General features: G+C 35.6%; 4 protein-coding genes and 1 pseudogene across 8 annotated transcripts; 3 read left to right on the top strand and 2 right to left on the bottom strand.

The window, feature by feature from the left end:
* Positions 1–2,893: 2,893 nt before the first annotated feature.
* Positions 2,894–5,607, top strand: LOC104720969 (putative E3 ubiquitin-protein ligase EDA40). The gene is made up of 2 exons (XM_010438869.3): positions 2,894–3,598; positions 3,684–5,607. Exons 1-2 carry the CDS (start codon positions 3,209–3,211, stop codon positions 5,451–5,453), a joined length of 2,160 nt encoding a protein of 719 aa, XP_010437171.2. The 5' UTR covers positions 2,894–3,208; the 3' UTR covers positions 5,454–5,607.
* Positions 5,608–6,472: 865 nt separating this feature from the next.
* Positions 6,473–8,564, bottom strand: LOC104720970 (protein RMD5 homolog). 2 transcript variants are annotated; one of them, XM_010438870.3, is made up of 2 exons: positions 8,354–8,564; positions 6,473–7,920 (listed from the first exon to the last, which is right to left on the bottom strand). In XM_010438870.3, exon 2 carries the CDS (start codon positions 7,878–7,880, stop codon positions 6,723–6,725), a length of 1,158 nt encoding a protein of 385 aa, XP_010437172.1. In that variant the 5' UTR covers positions 7,881–7,920; positions 8,354–8,564; the 3' UTR covers positions 6,473–6,722. The 2 variants fall into 2 exon arrangements, with proteins under 2 accessions (XP_010437172.1, XP_087327722.1); XM_087471596.1 differs by lacking the exon at positions 8,354–8,564 and adding an exon at positions 8,181–8,351.
* Positions 8,565–11,479: 2,915 nt separating this feature from the next.
* On the top strand, positions 11,480–15,273 carry LOC104720971 (phosphoenolpyruvate carboxykinase (ATP) 1-like). Of its 2 annotated transcripts, none has more exons than XM_010438871.3 (13): positions 11,480–11,780; positions 11,884–12,180; positions 12,479–12,675; positions 12,760–12,913; positions 13,010–13,094; positions 13,181–13,281; positions 13,368–13,666; positions 13,815–13,988; positions 14,066–14,131; positions 14,216–14,394; positions 14,480–14,649; positions 14,739–14,907; positions 15,018–15,273. In XM_010438871.3, the coding sequence occupies exons 2-13, from the start codon at positions 11,900–11,902 to the stop codon at positions 15,159–15,161; spliced, it is 2,019 nt and encodes a 672-aa protein (XP_010437173.1). In that variant the 5' UTR covers positions 11,480–11,780; positions 11,884–11,899; the 3' UTR covers positions 15,162–15,273. The 2 variants fall into 2 exon arrangements, with proteins under 2 accessions (XP_010437173.1, XP_010437174.1); XM_010438872.3 differs by having other exon boundaries at positions 11,645–11,780; positions 14,739–14,872.
* Positions 15,274–20,451: 5,178 nt separating this feature from the next.
* On the top strand, positions 20,452–23,094 carry LOC147933519 (transcription factor bHLH25-like). 2 transcript variants are annotated; one of them, XM_087475680.1, is made up of 4 exons: positions 20,452–20,910; positions 21,039–21,551; positions 21,638–21,709; positions 22,499–23,094. In XM_087475680.1, exons 1-4 carry the CDS (start codon positions 20,875–20,877, stop codon positions 22,511–22,513), a joined length of 636 nt encoding a protein of 211 aa, XP_087331806.1. In that variant the 5' UTR covers positions 20,452–20,874; the 3' UTR covers positions 22,514–23,094. The 2 variants fall into 2 exon arrangements, with proteins under 2 accessions (XP_087331806.1, XP_087331805.1); XM_087475679.1 differs by lacking the exon at positions 22,499–23,094 and having other exon boundaries at positions 21,638–22,193.
* On the bottom strand, positions 22,515–25,192 carry LOC147933520 (uncharacterized; annotated as a pseudogene). Its single transcript, XR_015573178.1, has 5 exons — positions 24,412–25,192; positions 23,875–24,004; positions 23,479–23,766; positions 23,171–23,399; positions 22,515–22,934 (listed from the first exon to the last, which is right to left on the bottom strand). The product of XR_015573178.1 is annotated as an uncharacterized LOC147933520 (transcript).
* Between the last annotated feature and the right edge of the window lie 847 nt (positions 25,193–26,039).

Consider the following 26,039-nt stretch of genomic DNA (forward strand, 5'->3'; position numbering starts at 1 on the left):
TGATATATGTATATAATTTGTTATGATATGTATGTATTAAGTATTAGATCTTGCTTGATCCTAGTAGTAAGATTCACGAATTTAAAGTCTCTTTTTGAAAAAATTCAATAGTTCGATGATTGTTTTGCTCAAATCCACAAATTAAATACTTGATGACCATTATCTGATTTTTTTTAATACCACGCGACTCAATCTTGGTCTCTACATAATGGTTCACAAAATCTCATTAATAACTGAAAAATCTAAAATCAGCTCTTAATTAATTTATAAGATGATGGTTAATTGGTTATGACTGATCACACAAACAAATCAACCAAATCGTTGTGGTCTTGTTTTCTTTGTTTAGTCAAGGCTGATATAATTAATATATTCTAAATTAAAACACCATAAAATTCGATCCAAGTATTTTGGTTAATTGATGATCATATAAACGAAATTTATAAAAGTAAATATAAGAATTGGTCAACGGTAATCGGAGAAATCATATTATATACTTGTTGTTTCTCTATAATTGAGACACTATACATGAAGCAGTCTAAGTAATGTGAACACTTGATATAGCATGCAATCCTTTTCAGGTTTCGAATTAAGAGTGATAAAACGATCATTAAGTACAGTAATGAAAGAAACTGGTCCAGGTAGAAGGTTTCGTCGATAGGTGGAGTCGTCTCCATAATCCCATATTTAGTATCTTGGACCCTTCTCAAGTTCTCATGCATGTCACGTGCCGCATTGCTTCCACTTGTTTTATTTCTTTTACAAATCGAAGTACACTGTTAATTAGGATCGAAGTTTTTTTAGATATAATCAAGCCCGACCAAAAGAATGGATTAGGCCGATATTTTTGGCATCAAGTTATTTCAGGAACATTAGTGTTTAAGTGGTCCATTATGTTATATTCAACAGCAGGTTAAATTATTTTCAAAGTATGGTGGGTCTTGATAAAATCTGAATGAGTAAATCTTACACTCAACCACACCACATGAGACGCGATAATTAAGATTTTAATAAAACTATGTATATGTGTGAAATTTTAGGTGGCTACTCTTTTCATAGAGTCCGATCTCAATTCTTGACCAAGATAACAAATAAGTGACCTCGATGCCTTTAGCTTAGATTTTTCGTATTTTATTCTATTTTTATTTTATAAATAAAACGAGTGCCAACGATTAAACACAAATGACTGAATGAGTACACTTCTCGAGAATGACCTACGATTTGGTTTTATGTGAGATGGTGTCGTATAGTGAATTTAGTATAGAGGACCTTAATTAAGCTAACTAAGAGTTGATAAAGTTAATTTATAAACATGTCTGCGTACTGCCCACTGGTGCGGCTCGCCTAGACGCCTTCGATTTGTTGATCTCAACTAATATGTTAAAAATTTATTTATTGTAATAAGATGGGTTATTGTAATAAACTAATTATCATAATTTACCTCGTCTATTATTATTCCATGAGATTTATCCTTTTGTCGAATGTGATTATTCCCTAATTTTTTAAAAAGATTGATAATGAAAATAGTTGTTGGAACTTGTAGCTGTGATAAAATAACTATACGTGTCGTTGTGAATTCAATTATTATATGTTTCCACTAATTTTAATTCAAGTTTTTTGGACGGTGTTGTGCTGGTTCATTGTCTCTTGATACCAACATATAAGTCTAATATTCAAACACTTTGAATAAAATTACCTACAACAAATGAAACTATATATACAGTTACATAAAATGGTTCATGTTAAGTAATTTGGTGTTTTATTTTAATCATTATAATCACGTAAACAGACCTGCTCTCCTATATACAAATTACCAGTATCCATATAGTAATTGTAGTTAATAAGCTCTAAAACATAAACAAAACTATATATTATACGCGTAAATTGTCACTTCTTCGTAACACAGTTTTGTAGTATATATGTTTTCGGTGCGGCACATGGAAGAGCAGAAAGAAACAACCAAAATCTTCTGAAACATGGGGAATGTGCGAAGTTAATTGTACACTTACAATAATTAGAATACTAAGATAAAAATTTAGTCCTAAGTCGTCTTAACAGTCGTATGTCAGTATCTTTTTGTTATGTCCTAAATTGTTTAGATACCTCCAAACCCTCATATATATATTTTAACCACATTATTCAACTCGTCAAGATAATATAATATTAGTGATATTTTTGGCAAATATAAAGATTGATCTTATTTATTAAAAGAAAAATAATAATATGATTAATCTTGGTAGAGGTGCTTTAAACCAGAGCTGTTTGAATGAAAACTTTGACATAATAGAGACGACAACATATACACGTGAAGCATCCAAACACACATATATGTGTGAATCAGTGCATGCCATGTACGTTCAAAAGCTGTGATATAAAAACATGTGTAAGAAAGAGAGGGAGATAAAGCGAATGAGAAGCATTAAATAAAAAAGAGAAGCATAGAGATAAAAATGGACCGACTCAGCACACCTAAAAGAATTGAAGCAGAGTAGTCAGTAGTGTATGTACTACATACATACTCAGTAATAGGGGCTGCTGCTAGCTGTTTTTGTTTGGGCGTCTCTCTGAATAAAGAGATCATCTTCTTCTCCATTCACTTTTGTTCATTTATTATGTTTCCTTATCTTTTTAACTAACCACATTCAATTTCAACCATATATAAAAAAAGATTTTCACCTATGTATTTTGACTGCGTGATAAAATTAATTACATCTACTATCTAAAATCTCATGTTCAATAACAATAATAAATAGTATGACTGTATCAAGCTACACCAATGATTCGGAGCTTGAGTTAATTAAAGGCAAAAAAAAAAAAAAAATTACTCCATTCGTAGACTCGTAGGATGATCTACTCGATTCAGTCTATAGACCAAAAGCCAAACAATTTTACAGCTATTTTAGATGTTATTTTTTATTTTTGGTCTAATTTTTATTTTTTCTTCAGAAAAAAAAAAAAAAAATCTTGATAATCCCAATAATCAATCTTCACAATGACAACTTTAATTGTGAAATAAACAAAAAGGAGTCCACTTTTTAATTTAATAAAAACTCAAAACCCCACCATTTTCTCCTGCTTCTTCTTTATCATTCTCCCCACCCCAATCTCTATAGTGTCTTCTTTACATTAAAATCTCAAAAACTTTTTCGTTTCCTTCTCTCAGAAAACAAATTTTGTTGTACTCATCACTACAAAGAAGAAGAAGAAGAAGATGATCAACGGTTTGAAAAGAACGTTTTGGAGCTCCATACATAAAAAGAAAGATGATGAAGGTTCACTTAATCGGCAAAAAACATCAACTTCAAGATTCGGGTTTTTCTCTAACCCGTCTACCCCAAGGTCCGATACCCGTCCCGATTTAGTAACCTCTCCTTCTAGCCTTCGTTGGTCTGCTACAGCCGGTGTCACTACTACTCCTTCTTCACCGTCTCTTCCCGCTAGTCCCAAGCTTCTATGCAGAACTTCCGGTGACGTTACTCCTACTAGAAACAGAAGCCCTCTCTCTCTTCTCAGCGTATCTTCTTCTTATTCTTCTACACCTTCCTCACCTAAATCTCCGGCGAGCTTCTCTCTCCTCAAATCTAAACTCTGTTTCACCAAAGTACGAATCCAAAAATGAGATTTTTATTTATTTTGAAACTCAAAAGTTAACATTTTTACGTTTGCTTGTGTTATTAATGAAACAGAGCAGTAGCATAAGCAGCAAATGTGGGATTTGCTTACAAACAGCTAAAGCAGGAAGAGGAACTGCGATTTTCACGGCGGAGTGTTCTCACACGTTTCATTTCCCTTGCGTAGCTTCACGCACCGGTGATCGGAATCTACTCTCCGACTGCCCTGTTTGTGGTGCCTCCTGGAGAGATACCTCACTTCTCCCTCCTCTGTTTCTCTCTTCCCCTCTCCACGAGCTCAACACTACTGCTACTACTCACAAATCCCCGAAATCAGGATCCGAATCCGACTCCAGGATCCGAGAATCAAAACCCACCACCAACAAGTCCTTACGAGTCTACAACGACGACGAGCCTCTGGTTTCGTCTCCAATCTCTCGTACCGGTGGTTTCAACACCATACCGGAATCAGACGAGAACGAAGACGACGACGACGAAGATAACGGAGAATTCAAAGGGTTTTACGTTAACACGCCGTCACCGTTAACGACGAAGACGGATTCCGTTAATGGACACGTGGACGTTAAGCTGTCTTCAGAAGCTGCAGTTGTGGCGGCTGGGAGAGGTTACGAGACTTACTCTGTTCTGATGAAAATCAAATCTCCGACGTTACCGACGACGGCGCGTAGATCTCCGGTGGATTTAGTAACGGTGTTAGACGTCAGCGGAGGGAGGATAGAGACGGTGAAGCGAGCGATGAGGCTCGTGATCTCGTCTCTACGGGAAACGGATCGTTTGTCGATGGTCTCGTTCTCGTCGAGCTCGAAACGACTGTCTCCGTTGCGGAGAATGACGGCTAACGGGAGGAGATTAGCTAGAAGAATCGTCGACGAAATCTCCGGCGACGGCGACGGGATGAGCGTTAACGATGCGGTTAAGAAAGCGGCTAAAGTGATCGAAGATCGCCGGCAGAAAAATCTCTTCACCACCATCTTCGTGTTAACGGACCGTAAAGCCCACCATCAGGCCCAATTAGCCCAGCAAGATTTTGTGAAGTCCACGCGTTTCTCTCACTTGGAAATCCCGACGCACACTCTGTGGCTCGTCGCGTGTAATCATGATGACGTGTTTGCTAAACGGATTAAGAGTCTGTTGAGTTTGTCTGTTCAGGATCTTACTTTAAACCTCGGATTAGTTTCCGGGTCGGGTCAAGGAGAGGTGACTTCAGTTTATTCACTAACGGGTCGACCTGTTTGGCTTGGATCCGGGTTGATTCGGTTGGGTGACATGTACTGCGATGAAGAAAGACAAGTGTTGGTAGAACTCAAATCTCATCCGTCTAGTAGTAGTAGGTCACAGAGAATCATGACCGTCCGATCTCGCCACGTCGATCCTACGACTCGGGAGATCAAAAACTGTGAAGATCGAGTGCTTACGATACCACGTCCCATCGCCGTCAGATCATCGTCTAACTCGAACATCGCAAGACTACGAAATCTCCACGTCAGCACACGAGCCTTAGCCGAGTCACGGCGGCTGATCGAAGTCAATGATCACTCCGGGGCTGAGCGGATGCTGACGTCAGCAAGAACCTTGTTGGTGCAATACGGTTTGAGCTCGAGTGAGGCGAGCTTACGTGGTTTGGAAGCTGAGCTGGCAGAATTAAACCGATTGAGAGGTAGACACGTGGCGGTGAAGAGTCCAGAGCCGGTGGTTCAGAAGAGTGAGCCGCTTACGCCGACGTCAGCGTGGAGAGCGGCTGAGAGATTGGCTAAAGTGGCGATCATGAGGAAGCATATGAATAGAGTTAGTGACCTCCATGGATTCGAAAATGCTAGATTTTAGTTTCTTTCTGTTTATGTAGTTTTGCTGTTTCTACCCTTTTTTTCTTCTTCTTTTTTTTACTTAAGTTTTGTAATGGTGTGATACAAAGAAAAAATACAAAGGTATATGATAAATGAAAATTTTATGGAAATTAAATTTCCATTTCTTTTGAGTATTATGGAAATCAGTTTTGTATGTACAACTCTGTAGTAGGGTCAATTTTTAGAAAAAGTGGTAGGTGCTAGCTCTCCATTATAGTTTCCAAAATATAAAAATAAATTAATTTAACTTGCCAATAATAACTCTAATTTTTTTTGTTACGGCGGAAATGGGATTTGCTTTTGTCTCATGTACTTTGTACATTGAATAAAAAACTCATGATGATTGTTCATTTTCTCTTTTATTGCTACTTTTTTGTGCCTCTGTTATGTTCCCCATTATATAATTTCACAATTATGTTCCCCATTAACAACTCTAGTCAATTGGTCAAAGTGAAGTGGAAATATTTAGATTAGTGCTCCATTGTTTTTGGTACGTTTAATCTGGATATGTGCTCTCTCCACTAAAACCCAATAAAGAATGATATACATTTGAACTATATTCCTAATAGCTCCCCGTCCCCTTCAGCCTCAGGCACATATTCTAAAAACTGGAAGCTGAGATAATTAAACTCCAATTTGTAAAATGTCGAAGGCTCTCTAATACGTACAGCTGAAGAAGTACTAAAGTCCTGCAAATCGAAAGAGGCAAATACGGAGGATGCAATGCCAGTAAATATAATTGTTTTGATAAATACTACTTATTTTATAACCGACTAATAATAAATTAAATATAAAATTACAATCAATAATTTTTTTAAAAAATAGTAAAAAACAAATTGGTGTGATGATGATGTGTAAATTAGAAGAGACCCTGTTTCTGTGATTTGTTTGATGTAGGCTTTTATCTATTATTGGATGTGATTCCAGTTACAAAATATACTTTGGACATATGTGTAGTAAACGTGATCAAAGTGTATAATAACAAAACTTCTAAACTAGTTTTGCAATTTAAAAGAATTTCTATATTCAGAAAGTTTTAACAAACAAACAGCAACACAAAAAAAATAAAACACATTCTTATGGGATGTCCAATCATCTAAAACCTCCCCATCTTTGTACACAAAAGCCCCCATCTTTAAAAAAAACTTGCTGAAAAGAAACATAACAAAAGGTTACATTTTGACACCGATTCAGAACTTTGGTTCCTGTTTTACCGGTCATACATTTTTTACCCCCCGAGCTTTTCGTATTAAAAGTGCAACTGCCTGCACCTTGAGATGTCGACATCAGTCGGGCAATAAGGACACTTGAAAGAAGACTTAGAGCCATTCTTTGACATTTTGTTGATCGTCTGCTTGCAAAGCACATGTCCACAAGACATCATCATTGGAGGATTCTCATCACTTGACTGTTCCTTAGATACTGGACAGACAAACACCGAATGGAACTGAAACTCCTCTGACAGTTGTGCATCTACAGGAAGTTGTTCCATGTTTTGCCAATCAAGCTTCTTGTTCGCCATCACGTTCATGTATTTCAATAGTACTGGTAACGTTTGTGTACCCGCTGCTAAAGTTATACTCACCGCGCTTTCAGATGATTCACCTACTAGGTTGCAGTACTGCCGTGTCAGCTCTTTGACTGCGTTGTTCCATAGAGCTGGGGAGAGAAACTCGGAGTAGGGTGACTTATCGAGTTTCCTGTTCCATAAAAGAGAACACATGAGCTTCTGGATCTCAGGTAGGCAGCTATCAGCAAATGTGGCGATATGTTTTCTCGCGTAGTTGATAGCTTCTTTGGAGTTTTTCCCTTGTGCTATCTCCAAAAAGTGTAGACTATGTAGCTTCATCTCGAGATCAGACCTTGCCTGCTTTAGCTTGTCCGAGTTTAAAAATGCCCAGTTAAGAGCTGGTTCAAGATCTCGTCTCTTCATAGCTTCTAATATCTGATACATTTCCACAAAAGATTGTCTTGTGGAACATTCGTCGCCAGTTTCAGCAACGAAACAGTCACCGATGTCGAACATCCCTTGACGGTAGAAAAAGTTGGCGATGATCTGGTTTACGATGTGAGAATCGAACTCTGCGTTGTTTCTGTAAGCCTTTGATATGTCTGGATTCAGTTGCTTCTCGAGAACCTTGGGGTACTTGGTGAGAGCCACGTGTAGTTCTTTCTCAGCAGCTTCAAGTTGAGTGATTGGAGAAATCTCCACAAACACTCTCTTCACATCAGAGATAATAGATCTATGATCAAGCACAGTATCATCAGACGGTGTCTCCTTTATTACACTCAGGGCCTTGTCGATTTCTTGAGACAGCAAGTGAACAATCTCATTGGTTTTGCTATAAGAGAGTTTCTGCTTGGTGGCAACACGATCAAACGCATCCTTAATGCTCTTTAGCTCCATTATCAGATAATCAAATCACTCGAAATAAGAATAAACAAACCTGAGAGACATTGGTGAAATCCTCAAAGTCAATACCTCAGTATCAACCAAAAATAGACACTTTCTTATATAAATGAATGTGAGTAAGCAAAGCATCAAAGACTACAGATCTCAAAAGTTTCTAAAAGTGATTCAAAATCAAACCAATACATTAAAAGATCGATCAAATCTTAAGAATCCATAACTTCAAAAAACAGAGGATCCAAAGTTACGTTTTTTTATTTATGTATTCAACTCAATTGAAGGAAGGAAGAATCATACCAAAGAGTTACGATTGATTCTAGAATAAACAGATCAGACAAAAACAAATTCCATAAATCAAAGATCTTGAGCAGTTTTCAATCTATCAAAGACAGAACAAAAACGAAATCCAGAAAATGAAACAAAGACTATTATTATTATTACAATACACAAACAAAACAAGTGAATCGTACCTGAAATCAAGAGAGAGGTAAAGAAGAAGATGAAGTAGGTGAATCAAATTAAAACACGAACCGATGAACAAAAGAGGAAAAAAAAAAAAAAAACAGATTTCGTGATTTTCTTGTCTTTTTTTTTTTTTTTGGGTTCTTTATTTTCTTACTTTCTTCCTTCTCATCACACACACTCTTTCAGAGATTATTATTATCCTTACCAATCACGGAGAAACCATCACGTGTTAATTGTGAAAGAACTAATCTCAGCCGTTGGATTGGTAAAAATGTTGTGTGGAGTTTACTACAGACGATTTCCAGCTCTTTGTGATATTTGGGGTCTTCTGAACTTAAAGCCCATTATCTACTTTAAAGGCCCAATTATAGTCAAAACTGAGATCCAATGCTTTGGTTTACAAATAAGTCCAAAAGCTGATGGACCAACATAATAATAATTTACAAAAACGTCCAATTCAAATGATAATTGCAACTTTCGTGATAGGGACTTGAAATTCGTATTTAATAACCGATTGGTTTTGAATTTTCGTTTAGTTTATAAATATCGCTATTAACACTTATTAAAAGTGTGTATAGTAATGTTTTATCAAACCATTTAAATAGCAAAGTAGTATGTAGGAACCACAAAACTTTTCATATAATTTAGAAATCTAACATGGAAAAAATTTGTGTTAAAATCTATATAATTAGACAAAATTAGAAAATCATATACTATTCTTTTGCTATTATCAAATCATATATTTTGATATATATATATATATATATATATATGTGTATATATATATATACACACGCAGACTCTATATAAACTCGCGTGATTGTTTTTTTTATATATACTAAAGTAGGAGCAACCCGCACATAAACGAATAGTGCGTTTCAATTATGACGTCAGTAGAAAACTATCTTTGTGAAGTGAACTGTGAAAATTGAGATATCCGAGAAAAGAAAAAGAGAGAAGAGTGAATCGGCCTCCCCCACAAAGAGACAAAATTGGAATCTGTAATGGGAATGTAACTACGTACGCAATTAATAAGAGTAAGAACCAATGAACTTTCAAAAAGTAAATTTCGAAGTACACTCCCTTGCACATGTTTAATATACAGTGTTGGCTTCCATTTTTAAGAAGAGATAGTGTTTTGTTTTAAAATGGTTTATCCGATAGAAATCGTATGATCTTAATATCTAAAAAATGGTTGAAACGATGATATGATTTATTCGTGGTCAGAGAAATTAGTATTTATACTACTAAGAAAAAACGATAGAGAGATTGTTTTGGTTAGTTAATAAACACAAATTAATTCATCTTTTTGGAATTTGGGTCATTGATGTGAACATCTATCAGTCACGGCCTAGACCGACAACCCAAAAATATATTGACATTGTCATGAAATTTTCATGGGTACTCTCTCCCGTGAGTGGTGATCTCTCTCCATCGCGATAATATATGTGCCAACGTAAAGACTTTTTTCTCCAACAAAAAAAAAAAAAAAAAAACTCTTATTCCAAAATAAGCTAAACTTCAACGAAAGACTTTAATTTTTGCTTCTTTGATTTTTCGAAACTCTTAAACCAATCATAATTAAAGTCAATCAGCCGATAGGGTCCGGACTTTTAAAGTTAGATAAAATTAATTTTCAGTTTATATAGGGCTAATATTGTCAATTGCTTGTTAATTAAAAAATATTATTATAAAAAAGGACAGAATACTAAAAAATTCGAATTTTGATCTAAAATATAACACTCAGATTTAAACCCAAAAAAATGAGTCCGGTGAATTTATAAGATATACATACATGTTTGAATGAGTTGTAATAAACACATCTTTAATTTGTGATCAAATTGCAAATCCCGTGAGACTTTGTGCATGATGGATTGATATAGTACGTGGTGCTTTATGACTTGTGCACCTTCTTAATCATATCAAGATTTTGAACCGTAGATTCTTGCCTCAGTTTTCTTTTTATAATTATTGTTACACACTTACACGTTAGTTTTGTTATTGTTGTCTTCATTATCCTGCACCCATGCTTGCATGCAAATTGCAGAGTCTCTGATAAAATTATTCTCCCTCGCTTTTGCGCTCAGAAAGCTGGTCACTTGTATCCATCTAATTATTGATAAACCAATTACAAAAATCAAGTGATGAACATAAACAATTAATTCTGAAACAACACGTGAAGAAGGTACGTACTTGTAATTGTGTGAATATATATAACAATCATCATGTTCATGTTCGTAACGTTCCATTGTTGTAATTTCCTGATTCATACAGTAATATGGTGGGTTGTGTGTAGTACTTGATTATTAGTAGTATAAATTAGTATACGTACGTGTCTGTGGGTATGATATATATGTTCAACTTCCTTCCTTGCGTGTCCTCTCACGAATCCACTTGCTTTGAGATGCGTGCCCATCTCCTAAAATAAAATCGGAGCTCTATGTCTATCTTTTTCGATATGCCTAAACGATCAAACGCATTTCAAAAAAAAAAAACTCCTTCACAAGTGGTACATACACATCTTCCATAAATGTTAAAACTGTTTTGATCAGCAAATTTTTTTTCAATAATAAACACATAGTAACAATTAGTAAAAGGAAAAGTAAATTTGTAATAAAGTTTGATCACCGAACAAAAGTAAATTTGTAGTAAAGTTTGATCACCGTCAAACATCTTGATTTATATGGCACTTGCGAAAATGATTTTACCATTATGCAACTCACCGGTACATGATTGAGACGTCGATGGTCAAAATCGTAAAAATCATTTACCATTTTGCAAACTCACCGATATCAAGTTGAATATAAAAAAACGCAAGTTGGCTCACACTACACACTTGATTTCTTTCGTTTATTTTTCTTAAGAATTTATTTCCCATCTGAACTAATTTATATAATTTAATTAATTTGCTTTAATACTAGTTAAAAAAAGTCAAATCTTATCCTTGATTTCTCAAAATTAAAAGTTGAATTTCATACCATAGCCGTACGTAGCCGAGCTATCGAGTTTTTCAAACAAACAAAAAAAAAACACAGAAATATGTTCTTACAAAAATACAAAAATTTACAAAATAAATTATTTTACATTATCGTGTGGGGACATATCTTAAATGGTATAGTCATCTTTTATCAGACCTGCGGTTATGATGTTAATAGAGAAAAAAATACATAAAAAAAAGTGAGGTTCCTCCTAGGAAAGATAGATATAGATCTTAACCATGGTTAAAGCTCTCCGGTTAAATACTAACCATGGTTTAAAAAATCTCTAACCTTTAAAAACCCCACGAACTCTGCCTTCTTCTCTTCACATTCTTCGCATCGTTTTTGTTTTGTATCATCAGGCATCCCTTTAAATGATCTTCTCCTCCGATCATTAATCTCTTTCTCAGTCTTCTTGTTTCTTGATCTCTCTCTCTCTCTCTCTCTCTGTCCGGTAAATATTAAGCGTCGTCGATGATTTCAATATCTCTAGTGAAATGATCACGATGAACTTTGCGTATAACTCTGTTTTCGTGTTGTGGTGGTAATAATTACAGGAAACGGTGAAAAAAGATGTCAGGCGGTAACGGAAATGCTACAAACGGTGACGGAGGATTTAGTTTCCCGAAAGGACCAGTGATGCCGAAGATAACGACCGGAGCAGCAAAGAGAGGTAACGGAGGAGTATGCCATGACGATAGTGGTCCGACGGTGAATGTATCGACCATTGATGAGCTTCATTCGTTACAAAAGAAACGTTCTGCTCCTACCACACCGATCAACCAAGGAGGCGCCGCCGCTTTCGCCGCTGTTTCCGAGGAGGAGCGCCAGAAGATTCAGCTTCAATCTATCAGGTTCCATATAACATAACATCATCATTCACATACATAGTATAAGATTATTTCACACGTAATATAGAAATATATATGTCTGCTACAAGTTTTAGTAATTTAGCTAAGTATATATTAAATATTTCAAACGTGACATACACTAAACTTGGGAAATTATGAATTACACTTTCTTTCTTCCTTTAATTCTGCAATATCATTAATTTTTTGGACAAATTAATAATTTAAATGGACATAACACGTGGAATAAAATGACACGTGGAAAATAATATAATAATGTTGGGATGTGATTAAACAAAAACAGTGCATCGTTAGCGTCGTTAACGAGAGAGTCAGGACCAAAGGTGGTGAGAGGAGATCCGGCGGAGAAGAAGGCCGACGGTTCAACTACTCCGGCGTACGCTCACGGCCAACATCATTCTATTTTCTCTCCGGCTACTGGTGCCGTTAGTGATAGCTCCTTGAAGTTTACACACGTCCTCTACAACCTTTCCCCTGCAGGTGATTTTGTTTTTTAATAAAAAAAAACCCAAACTTGATTAGATTGGTTTCTGATTTGTTGTTGTTGTTGTTTTTGGTTTGTAGAGCTTTACGAGCAAGCGATCAAGTATGAGAAAGGTTCGTTTATCACTTCTAATGGAGCTTTGGCGACGCTTTCTGGTGCTAAGACTGGTCGTGCTCCAAGGGATAAGCGTGTTGTTAGAGATGCTACTACTGAGGATGAGCTTTGGTGGGGAAAGTGAGTATTCCTTATCTCGATTTCGATTGTTTCTGGGGTTTATTATATACTATGTTTTAATTTGTTTACTGATTTGGTTTTTGATTTTTGTATTAGGGGTTCGCCGAACATTGAGATGGATGAGCATACGTTCATGGTGAACAGAGAAAGAGCTGTTGATTACTTGAACTCCTTGGATAAGGTATAAATTTGAAAACTTTAGTCAGTGTACAACTTGGATCTAAGTTACAATATGAATTTGATGTTTTTGTTTTGGTTTTATTTTAGGTCTTTGTAAATGATCAGTACTTGAACTGGGATCCGGAGAACAGAATCAAAGTTAGGATTGTCTCAGCTAGAGCTTACCATTCACTGTTTATGCACAACATGTAAGTAAAAAAGTGTCCTTGTATATCACAATTATTGTACCAAATTAGCCAACAAAATTGGTAACTTGTTGAGTGTGGGCTGGCAGGTGTATTCGACCAACTCAGGAGGAGCTTGAGAGCTTTGGTACTCCGGACTTTACTATATACAATGCTGGACAGTTTCCGTGTAACCGTTACACTCATTACATGACTTCGTCTACTAGCGTGGACCTTAATCTGGCTAGGAGGGAAATGGTTATTCTTGGCACTCAGTATGCCGGGGAAATGAAGAAGGGTCTTTTCAGTGTTATGCATTACCTTATGCCTAAGCGTCGGATTCTCTCCCTTCATTCTGGTTGCAACATGGGAAAAGATGGAGATGTTGCTCTCTTCTTTGGACTTTCAGGTATAGTAAATTAGTTATCTGATTATGTTATAACCAAAACCCATCTTTTGATACGACATGAACTGACTAGAAAAACTGCTTGCCTCTTTGTTGTGAATTGAGATTGATGACTTTTTTATTATGTGTTTTCTATATATGTTGAGTTTAGGTACCGGAAAGACGACGTTGTCTACGGATCACAACAGGTATCTGATTGGAGATGATGAGCATTGTTGGACTGAGACTGGTGTTTCGAACATTGAGGGTGGATGCTATGCTAAATGTGTTGATCTTTCGAGGGAGAAGGAGCCTGATATCTGGAACGCCATCAAGTTTGGAACAGGTAGAAAGATGAATTTTCTTGAGAGAAAAGAAGTCAAAGCAGTTGATATTAACTTTAAGGTTTTCATTGCGTTGCAGTTTTGGAAAATGTTGTGTTTGATGAGCACACGAGAGAAGTGGATTACACTGATAAATCTGTTACAGGTAAAAAAGAATTGTTATTTCTTTTGGTCTCTCTTCTTCCCTACCATAAACAGAATGTTCATAGTCCGTTCTCCTTGGTTGCAGAGAACACACGTGCTGCGTACCCGATTGAGTTCATTCCGAATGCGAAAATACCTTGTGTTGGTCCACACCCGAAAAATGTGATACTTCTGGCTTGTGATGCCTTTGGTGTTCTCCCACCAGTGAGCAAGCTGAATCTGGCACAAACCATGTACCACTTTATCAGTGGCTACACTGCTCTGGTATGAACCAAAGAAAAGTCTCTATTTTTCCTTTGGATTAGTCTTTATAGAAACCTTAAAGCAAAGTTGTGCAACATATATATAGGTTGCTGGCACAGAGGACGGCATTAAGGAGCCAACAGCAACATTCTCAGCTTGCTTTGGTGCAGCTTTCATAATGTTGCATCCAACAAAGTATGCAGCTATGTTAGCTGAGAAGATGAAGTCACAAGGTGCTACTGCTTGGCTCGTGAACACTGGTTGGTCTGGTGGCAGGTATAGAAACCGAGACATAATACAAAACTGCCTGGTTGCGCGTGTTTGTAGGATATAAAACATGACCTGTTTACGTTTTCTTTTTGCAGCTATGGTGTTGGAAACAGAATCAAGCTGGCATACACTAGGAAGATCATTGATGCAATCCATTCGGGAAGCCTGTTGAAGGCAAACTACAAGAAAACCGAAATCTTTGGATTTGAAATCCCAACTGAGATCGAAGGTATACCATCAGACATCTTGGACCCTATCAACGCCGTAAGTTTCTGCAAATCTCTAATATTCAATAGTAATGGTCAAGTAAGTGATGATGTCATGATGATGAACCATACATATTTGTTGATTTTGGGATTTATGAAAAAATGCAGTGGTCGGATAAGAAGGCACACAAGGAAACATTGGTGAAACTGGGAGGTCTGTTCAAGAAGAACTTCGAGGTTTTTGCTAACCATAAGATGGGTGTGGATGGTAAGCTCACTGAGGAGATTCTCGCCGCTGGTCCCATCTTCTAGAAATCGAAAAGAACGAGAAAACTATTGTTATGAAGAATAAATGAAACTTGTGTTTTTGTTGTGTCAAAGAGAATAGAAAATTTGATATGAAGTGGTCTTGAAAAAAAAGAAATTTCAAATTGTGGTGGAGATATATGAATATAATTTACCATAATATATATGTAATTTGATTACCCTGTTATGTATTATCTATCATCATTTATTATGTTAATTCTCCAAGTAATAAAAGAAAAACGGACATCAAAACTCGCAAGAAATCATCGGTCTTTGAACATGGATCACTAATTTCCACCAGCGTCACGGGCAAACATAGACACCCGCAGATCCATCCACCTTCACAATTTTGCGTCTTTTTGGTCATCCGACTCATCTCCATCTTCACAATCTTGTTGTTTACTATAACTCATTAAATTTACTATTATTTATTATACAATTTACTATTATTTAAAATCACGAAAATTTTAAAGCAAGAAAAATTGATTTTAAAAGAAGAGCTTTTAAAATGATTTTTTTTTTTAAATCCATGAAAGAATATATTTTAAAAGATATTAGAAACTTAAATGCAAAATCTACCCAACAATGCAAAAACAAGTTGAATTTATGAAATCTCTAACGATCAACTGACTAGGTCAAATGACAGGATTCAAAATCCGGTTAGTTCTCACATTATATTGTAAATTTATTATTCAAGTTTCTACTATTAAAACAGTAAAAAGGTTTTTTTTTTTAAAAAAAAAAATAAAACAAAAACTTTGAAAATCAGCAAGAAAAAAAGTTAAAAGGCTTTTAAAATTTAAAAACTTATTAATTTTCTAAATTAAAAAAAGAGAGAAAGAAACTGACCTTGATTTTAATAGGCTGGGAAAGTTGTTGTTGGGCTTTGAACATGGATCGCTAGTCTCCACCACCGGGCAAACGTAGACACTCGCAGATCCATCCATCTTCACAATCTTGTTGTTGGTATAACTCATTACATTCATTATACAATTTACTATTATTTAAGCAAGAAAATTTAATTTAAAAGAAGACTTTTTTTTTAAATGAAAAAAACTTAAATATATATATATATATATATATTTTTTTTTTTAAAAAATTAGAAACTTCAATGCAAAATCTACAATATAAATTTATATTGTAAATTTCTACATTATATTGTTTATATTGTTTACATTATATCTACAATATAAATTTATATTGGTTAGTTTCCACATTATATTGTAAATTTATTATTCAAGTTTCTACTATTAAAACAGTAAAAAAGATTTTTTCAAAAAAATTAAAACAAAAACTTTAAAAATCAGCAAGAAAAAAAGTTAAAGGTTTTTAAAATTTTTAAAACTTATTAATTTTCTAAATTGAAAAAGAGAGAGAGAAACTGACCTTGCTTTTAATGGGCCGGGAGAGTTGTTGTTGGGCTTTGAACATGGATCGCTAAACCGTCATGGGCAAACGTAGACACTCGCAGATCCACCCACCTTCACAATCAATCGTGCGTCTGTTTAGTCTCATCTCCGTCGACGATGTAGGACGCACCTCCTCAGTATATTCTTCATAGACTTTCTTAGACACCACAGACGTCACGACGAACCGAAGAAGAAGAGATCGCTGGTAATTATGATCCCGTTCGACGTGATCGTAGACGACGATTTCTCGTTGGCGAAGAAGAGAGATTTTGTAAACGAAGGGATCATCGGTTCTTGTTAGCGAAGAAAGAGCAAAACGGCACACAACTCACAAGAGAATAATAAAGCGTTGGAGCCAAAGACGAAAGAGAAGCAGAGGAAGAAGGAATCAAAGAAGAAGAGAATGCTTGAAAAAAAACAGAGCATGTGATTGATTTCTCTGGTTTGGTGATCAGGTGTTACTAAAAACACGATCAGAAAAATAGAAGAGACGCGAGTGACTAATCCATATATTTATAGACTTAGGGTTTCATCAAAGTTTCCTTTTTTAATATAATTTACTTATTAATTGTTTTGACCGTTTGGGTTTCAAAGTTTCCTTTTTTTTTTTTTTTTACTGTCTTTGGTTTTTAAGTTTCCATGATTTCTCACTTCCGTTTGGGGAAAAAAATTCCAGAGCAAAACTTAAGTCATCTATCTACTACTACAGTCTACAAAAATAAAAAATAAATGCGTTATGATTTGATGACTCATGTATCTGGCAATTATCAAACCCTTAAATCTGTTTATCGAACATTGTGCTCTGCATAGCTCCTTTGTATTAGACTTGGTGGATGTATGATTTGTCTCTTCTCTACTGTTATTCTAGAGAGGCCCAAGGTTCAAGATAAGAACCAAAGTCACCCTCTTTGATGAACAAGATCCAAAAGACTACACTAACCTTCTTTTCATAAAGCTTCTTCTTACACAAGTCACGTAACCAATATCAAAACTCTGCATATCTGGTTTTCAAATATCCTTTGCTTATATCCACGGACTCAGATTACTCGGAATACAGAGCAAAGATGTTGAATTTAAAACCCTAATTTTGTAGGTTTTCCTAAAGCAGATCGATTTATTTTTGACATTGCTTGTTGTGTATCTTTAACCATGTTTTTATTATGTTAATGAATTACACCTATTTGAATTAACATCTTTTGACAATTGTAGGCACGCACTTGCTATGACAAATTGACAAGTTATCTTCCAGGAAAGAAGATGCTAAGCGGAATCTCACTACTGTTGCCCCAACCTCATAGTCACTAAGTTGTATTGTCTGGTTTTGTTTTGTCTTATTAATCTGACTCTGTTTTTACCAAAATTCTGTTTGCAGCTTTGGTCCTTTCTCAGAAAGACAGTGACATCTAAATCCTAGACAACACATTGTAAAACAGAGAAAGGTTTGTATGGAACTCTCAAGGTCTCAGATGGAAGTGGAACCCATTGCCTCTAAAGAAACACCATTGAAGTGAGCTCAAAATTACTTTTTTTTTTCCTCCGATGCTGTTAATAATCAGATTAAATATAGAGTTCTACGCAAGAAAGAGTTTTCTGTTTTCTTTATTTGGCAGTGGCATTGCCTTCTAAACCAATCGCTTTGGTATGATTTCCCCCCTGGTTATCGACTCTGTTGAATGCTATAACAGAGTTTTCAAGTCTTCGTTTGGTTCATGACTTCAAGTTTGATTAGGTCAAAAGAGTTAGGATTAGGATGAAACAGTGTTATCAAATCCATAGCAAATCTACAGCGAATCCATCAATTATAAGGTCAATATATGCTTTAAATCCATCAACCAACATGTAACTCCAGAGAAAGAAAATAATAGAAAAATGTCAATTAGTGTCACTAGAAGGTTTCTTAATTACATGACATATGCCAACAGCTTATAATAAAGGTTTCTCTGTTGGATTCTATACTACCAATTTGTTTGTATCTGTTTGTTCTCTTTTGTTTCAATTAGGGTTTTGACTTCAAAACTAATTAATTATGCTCTCGCGTTAACCAATGATACGGATCGAGGAAATTATATATAAGTATTCAGTATTTTAGATCTTGAGATATTCATTTAAATTTTACCCTAATCTATTATAATGCACGTGGAGCTTTCAAAAGAATAATAGTATAAATTAGTGTATAAATTTGTTTATGTAGAACAGTAAATATTAATTTTTATTTTCTTAATCGGCCAAAGTACAGTTGGTTTGGTAATGGCTGAAAGGGCTTTACATTGAACAAAACAAAAACAATGAACTGAATCTGAATCTAGTTCATGGTATACTAGTTCACAAAATGAATCTCCTGGCTCTCATCTGCGTCCTCCTAATCATGTCTATTGTACTTGGAGCTTTTGAAAAGGAATAATACTAATTATTATATTAAAGTTTATGCAAATACTACTAAATTTTGTTTGCAGGAGCCGAGATGCTTCTATCATGGGGCGTCGTAGTAGTGGAGGAAAAAAGAGAGATTAGCTGTAAGTGAACTGGCTTTTATTTCAATTAGTATTAGATTATAATAGCCCACGTGCGTTTTGTTTGCCTACCTTTAGGATTTCTATGAAGTTCAATAGTTTTGATTGATCATCTTGAATTTCATTTACATGAGTGCTAACCTTTTTAGTAGGTTTTTACTATATTCAGAACAGCACGTTTGCACAAGACACAAGGCACATGAGTCCCACCACCGCCCACGAAAGTGTCGAACTAAGAAATTACCTTAGTGTCAAATTATTTTGAATTATTTTGAGTGTCGTAGATATTAATGACATTTTTAAATATAGATGTTTTGAGGTTTAATTTATACACCCATCGCGTCTTATCTGCAGCATAGACAGTCTTGGTGATGATATTGATACAAATATTAGTTTAACGCTTTACACCAATCAATTCAATCATATTGATATTACCTTGAAAATTAACCTTGCTTCCTTAATTGCGTCTAAAATTTTCTTCACTCTTTTTGAAAAACAAACCAAATGGAAATATTTAAATGTCCTAACAATGGCCTAACCGATACCATTAAAATAAATACCATAAAATCTTCGGGAGATCTTTTGTTTTATACATAACAAAAGTATAAAACTAACAAACATTGGTTTATAAACTTATAGACTATATTCTTGGACCCACCATTTCATTATGGAAAGTTTCCTTGTCCTCTTGACTATTTTTGAAAATTTCTCTAAAACTAAAACATGTTTGAAAAAAGGAAAATGAATCATGAAGGTTTTTTTACTAATGCCTTCTCTCGTTCTTTGTAGTTTCTTCTTTTTTTTTTTAATTCATTTTAACAGCATACACTTTGCGTCCATGTTTGTATTTATGTGGTGATATAGTGACGACGTCACTATACTATATAGTATGATATATGATTTTTATTTCCGATAGATAATAATTTTTGTTTTATGTTTTTATCAAAAAAGAAGGTTACATTCATTGGTTAGTTAGATAAATTGAAATCAACCAAATCGATGATTTGTTATTAGTTATGTTAAAATTGTATATATTCAACCCAGTTGAGCCATTTTTTTTTCTTCTTAAATGGTCTCAGACGACGAATTATGAATTATCGATATTTTGTGTATATATATCACTACGTACTGATGCCGTTGTTATTGACCTGCTTAGCATACGTGATATATCATATATTGACAAATACTAAAAATATCTATGCATTATTAGTTTTGACACCAAAAACTGGGAGAAAATGGAATATTATTACTCTTGAGACTAAATTTTATATGTAGTAGAGTTATTGGCTTGTTGCTTTTCACACGTATAAATTACTCCATACTTGTGTGTCCATATATATATATATACATTCGACTATTCTCACACACAAATCCCAATCTCTCTCTCTCTCTCTCTCTCTCTCTCTCTCTCTCTCTCTCTCTCTCTCTCTCTTTCCAAGAAGAAGGTGAGTTCAGTTCCAACTTTCTCCAATTTTTTCCTTTCTTTGGGTACAAATCTTCTCTGGATTTTCTAGGGCTACACCAATATATAAGATTTCTTTAGAATTCAAGAAACATAAATTACAACTTACTAATAAAGTTTCTTGATCTTGGGTTGTATATGTCAAATCATGTATATGAACAACCCTACTACATACTCCAGATTTACCCGTTTACCTTCTTTAATTTGATTTTGGTTAAATACAATTTCTTGTACAAATTATTCACTATCCTTTTGCTTAGTTTAACCATTATCAGATTATAAGAAGCAACTTCATCATTTGCGCACAAAAAAAAAAAAAAAAAAAAGAAGCAACAGCGATGAACATGTTATCCACAAGATGGTTCTCTGACCAGGTATGTATATACACATATAAACTTATATGTGTGTATATTTTTCGATCTCAATCATATACTATATTGTCATCTACTCATCTGGTACTGTCTTTTTCACTTTTTTATTTTTTTTGTGATGATATATACAGGAAATAGAAGAAAATAGCATTGTTCAACAATTTCACATGAACTCAATAGTGGGAGAGGTCCATGAAGCTCAATACACCCTTCCACACTCTTTTCCGACTAACATTGATCCTTCTTATGATGATGATTTGATCGAAATGAAACCATCAAAGATCCTCAAGACTACTTACATATTACCACAATTGCCACCGCCACATTCTTCTTCTCTTCCTCCTAATTCAAAGCCTCATCTTCATCACCAGCCTTCCTCAAGAATTCTCTCTTTTGGAAATGCTGGTTCAAATGTTATGGATCATGAGTACTCTCCCAACTCAATCTTTAGCCCCAAAGTAGAGGCTGAAGTGCCACCACACCGGAACAGTGAGCCGATTATTCAAAAAGGGGCCAAGAGGACTCAACCTTTGCCTAGAAGCCAATCCAATGCTCAAGATCACATAATCGCCGAAAGAAAACGCAGAGAGAAGCTTACTCAAAGATTTGTAGCTCTTTCCGCTCTAGTTCCTGGCCTTAAAAAGGTACACATACAACCTCTAATCTCCTTTGATTTATCGTAGAAAGTAACATTTTCTTGAATCCACATATGTGTAACTTGTGTGTGTAGATGGACAAGGCCACTACACGAAAACACGGCGTTTGGGACTACTGGAATCGTCTCAAATCAGTCGCTAAGTCGGTATGTGCAACTATTGAAGGACTGTTATATTTGGTCGCAAATATTTGGTCGCAAATTGTTTTGGTCGCAAACCAGTCCCTTATTTGCGACGCATTGGAGACAAGGGTTATGGTCGTTAATTAGCGACTACGGACAGACCGAAACGTACCGTCGTAATGAACGACTCTATAGTGACTCACTGGCGCAGTCGTAATTGGCGACTACGGACAGACCGGAATATACCGTCGTAATTAACGACAGTATAGTGACTCGCTTTGGCAGTCGTAATAGACGACTTCTTTCAGACGACATGGTAGTCACAAATTAGCTACGTTTGGAAGACTGACTTAATACCACAGTAAACTTTAAAAATCTGAATTTTGGTCCTAAAATAGTCGCTGTTTAGTCACAAGATAGTCGCAAAGGAGTCAGAATTGTTTGTGACGGACTGAAGACTAAGTTTTTTTAGTCCCAAAATCTTGACATATACACAACAAATTTGGTACTTTGTTTGTGTTTATTTAAATTATAAATGGTCGCAAATCAGTGAAAATATACCTAGTAATTTGGGACAGTATACAATAAATTTTGAAAAAAAAAACCTGAATTTAAATTAAAATCCTGATTTGAATGATCTTAACAAAAAACATACAAATCATTCAACGATCATATACAGAAAATAGTTTTAGGCTAAGGATCTAGAAACACTACTACACAATCCAAAAAATAGTTATAGAGGCTTAAAAGAGATAGAATTAGTTTGTTAAGCATGAGAGGATGATACTGACAAAGGTGAAGTGGTTGGTGCAGTCGCAGGTGAAGTAGATGGTGAACTAGCTCCTGAAGTGGTTGTTGCAGGTTGGTTGACATTGGTCGCAGTGGCTGGAGTGATGTTGGTTGCTGGTGCTGCTGTGGTTAATGGCGCATTGGCTGGTGGTTGAGTAGACAAGAATTCTGCAACCCCCGGATCACTAGTCTTCAAGTAGGATACGAGCATCTCCAAGGTTGCAATGCGGTTTTGAGCGTCACGTTGCTCCTCATCACGTCTAGCATCTTCTCTGGCACGTCGAGCATTTTCTTCATCTTGATCAGCGAGCTTACGACGAGCAACCTGGAGTTGTTCTTGAATCTCTAACAGCGAATCTGGACTAGAGCTTGGATAAGTAGCCTTTCTTTTCCCTTTGGTGATTATCTCCGAGAGACTTCCAAGTCCAAAGGGGGTTCCCTTGGCATTCGTTACAGTACACTAAGACAAAAGAAGAGATGATCATTCACAAAACAAACATAACAAACAGAAATATCACACAAACCCAGATAGAAATATCACACAAACCCAGATAATCAACATCGAGTATTCTCAAGCATCAATCAAAAGTATATCAATATCAAGGATTCTTAAGCATCAATCAAAATCAGATACTTAGCTTAGCAAAATAAGACAATTATGATAGGCACAACAAAGACAATTGTACTGGAAATTACCTTTAAGAAAATGTCATCTTTTTCTTGAATGGGGAGGAGGGTTGCATGAGGAGAATCTGGCGAGGAGTGGTCTGTAACATCAGACTCCATTTGAGACATTACCTCCTCTATGTTCTTCTCATATGTCTCCACAACTTGTTTGGCCTTCTGAATAAAAACTTCCATCTGCCTTTGTATGTGTTGCGACAAACACCTCTCCAAGCGAGACAGGACGTCCCAACTTTTCTTCCTACAATGGATAGAAAAATGTTAATTGTGGATACTGAAATATTTAAATGAAATAATTAGAGTTAGTTTAGAGCATTTACCAACTCTTGTTGAATTCGCAAGTAAGATTTCTGGCTGGATAGATGTTTGTGGATTCCAAGACCGTCACGATCAGAATTACGGGCTTGGGATGCATTAGAGCTCTTCTCCTTAGCTTCAGGTGTGTCCCAATGCTCCCACATTTGTTTCCAAAGTGTAGGATTGATCCAAATCGGTGGCTCATCATACGTCTTTGCTTGACTTACAATTCCTTTCATTCTGTTTTTCGCTATCTTCACAAATCCTTCTCTCACAAGCTCAGTAATCGCAACATCCCAATTGTATTTCCTCTACACAGTACAACAATGTAAAGTAAGTGTCAAGTAAGTAAACAAAAGACAAACTCATTGACTTAGTTTAGTAAAAAAAGAAACTGTGTCTAAAAAGAAACTCATTACCGTAAAGGATCTAAAATATCTCTCCCGTATGTGTAATGGCGTAACCTTCCAGCTGAAGTATGGACCATCGAACTTTCTCCTTAAAATCCCAGAAATAACACGAGATAGCTTTCCTTTGTCTCGTCCAAACCTGTTACATAAATATGAGAGTGTTAAGTTATAAAATATAAGCCATCAAACATAAGCGAATGGATCACAACACAATAATCTAATGGAAATTGAACTAAACTTCACAACACAATACAACACAACACAACAAACTTTGAAAACAATTTAGAAACTTTGAAAACAACTAAGAAAACGAACCAAACTTTGAAAACAATAAGAAACTGAACCAAACAATAATCTACTTATTTTATCTAAACGATAACACAACACACAAAGCGTTATTCAAATGGGAGCAATGCGATAATCAAATTATAAAATAAAAGAAAAAAATATTTTACCAAATGATAAAATGATAATCAAATGATAAATATTTTACTTATTTATCAAAATAATAATCAAATGATAAAATAAAAGAAAAAAATATTTTACCATATGCTTTGAGTGTCGGGGATGGGATGCGGACTCAATATCGGGAGATGGTGTCGACCAGGAAGTGCAAGCAACTCATCCAGTTGCTGTTGGAAGTCTTGATTCTGAGCCGGTGGTGGATGCTCTTGACCGTCCTGATTCGGAGGCGGCGGCGGTTGGAATCCTTGATTCGGAGGAGCCAGCGGTTGATACACCGGATTCTGAGGATTCGGCGGCAGAAACCCCAGATCCTGAAGCGGCGGTGGATAAGCCGGATGGTGAAGCGGTGGTTGATATCCACCATTGTGAAGCGGCTGGTTGTATCCCGGATTCTGAGGAGCCACCTGTTGATACACCGGAACATGAGCATGCGGTGGTGGTGGCTGCTGCATCTGGGAGTGGAGCTGTTGTTGAAAGCCTGGTTGTTGTGGCTGAGGAGAAGCTTCTCGAGGATACTGGGGAAATGATGCTTGCGTATACCGAGATGGAAGCGACGGTTGAGATTGTTGGGAGTGTGAAGAATTTTCGTTGTGAGAGGAAGGGTTAGAGGAGTGAGACGACGAAGCGACATCTCTACTTCGTCTCGCAACGCCGCCAGATCCATGACCACCACCGCCAGATCTACGACCACCACCGCCAGATCCACGACCACCACCGCCGGATTTCATCGGAACAGAAGTCGGAGAAGAAGTCGGAGAAGAAGTCGGAATTTCAGTAGATTAGAAAACGAAAAGACAGAGAGAAAAGAAAAAAGAGGGTTTCGGGAAATTATGAGGGTTTCGATATTTACTAAGAGTGTTACTAAGAGTGTTCAATTTGATGGGGGGGGGAATAATTAAACTCGGGGGAATAATTACCGCTAATAATTTTCACTAAAATTTGGGGAAATTTTAATCCGTAAGAAAGTAGTGGTACTTTAAGACTACTTTGTGACTGTCGTAAACATTAAACAAAAACTATACTTAGTGGCAGAACAGTCGCAAATTATAAACCCAGACACCTACACGTCTCAATTTGTTGACATGCACAATCTAAATAGTGACAAAACAGTCGCAAAATATAAGTTCAGTCACAATATAGTCTCAATTTGTGACGTCTTTGTGACAATAAAATATTAGTATAATTTTGTGTTAAGATTTTATAACCAAAAACATATTAGACATGACCCTTTGATCATGTATACTCTCATTTAAGAGTTTAGTTTTGATAAAATATCAAACATAATAATTTTTATATGTTTTTGTAAATATATACAACCTTCACTACTTTAACTTAATTAAACACATGTAATTCTAATACATGTGTTGGAGGATATAAACATAATTGTCTAATTTGGTGTTTTATTTATGTGATTATAGAAATTTAGTAAATATTAGATGTCACATATAAGTAGAAATGTATAAGTTGATATTTTTTGTACTCAAATTTGTAAAATTCTAAAATTAATGTAAGATACTCGCTAAACCGTTGTACTTTAAGACTCTATTGCGACTGACAGAAACAGATGCACAATCACTTTAGTGACAAAACAGTCGCAAAATATAAGTTCAGTCACAATATAGTCTCAATTTGTGACGTCTTTGTGACAATAAAATATTAGTATAATTTTGTGTTAAGATTTTATAACCAAAAACATATTAGACATGACC

Source organism: Camelina sativa, chromosome 11, assembly GCF_030686135.1.
Source record: "Camelina sativa cultivar CO46 ecotype springtype chromosome 11, ASM3068613v1".
Taxonomy (NCBI): domain Eukaryota; kingdom Viridiplantae; phylum Streptophyta; class Magnoliopsida; order Brassicales; family Brassicaceae; genus Camelina; species Camelina sativa.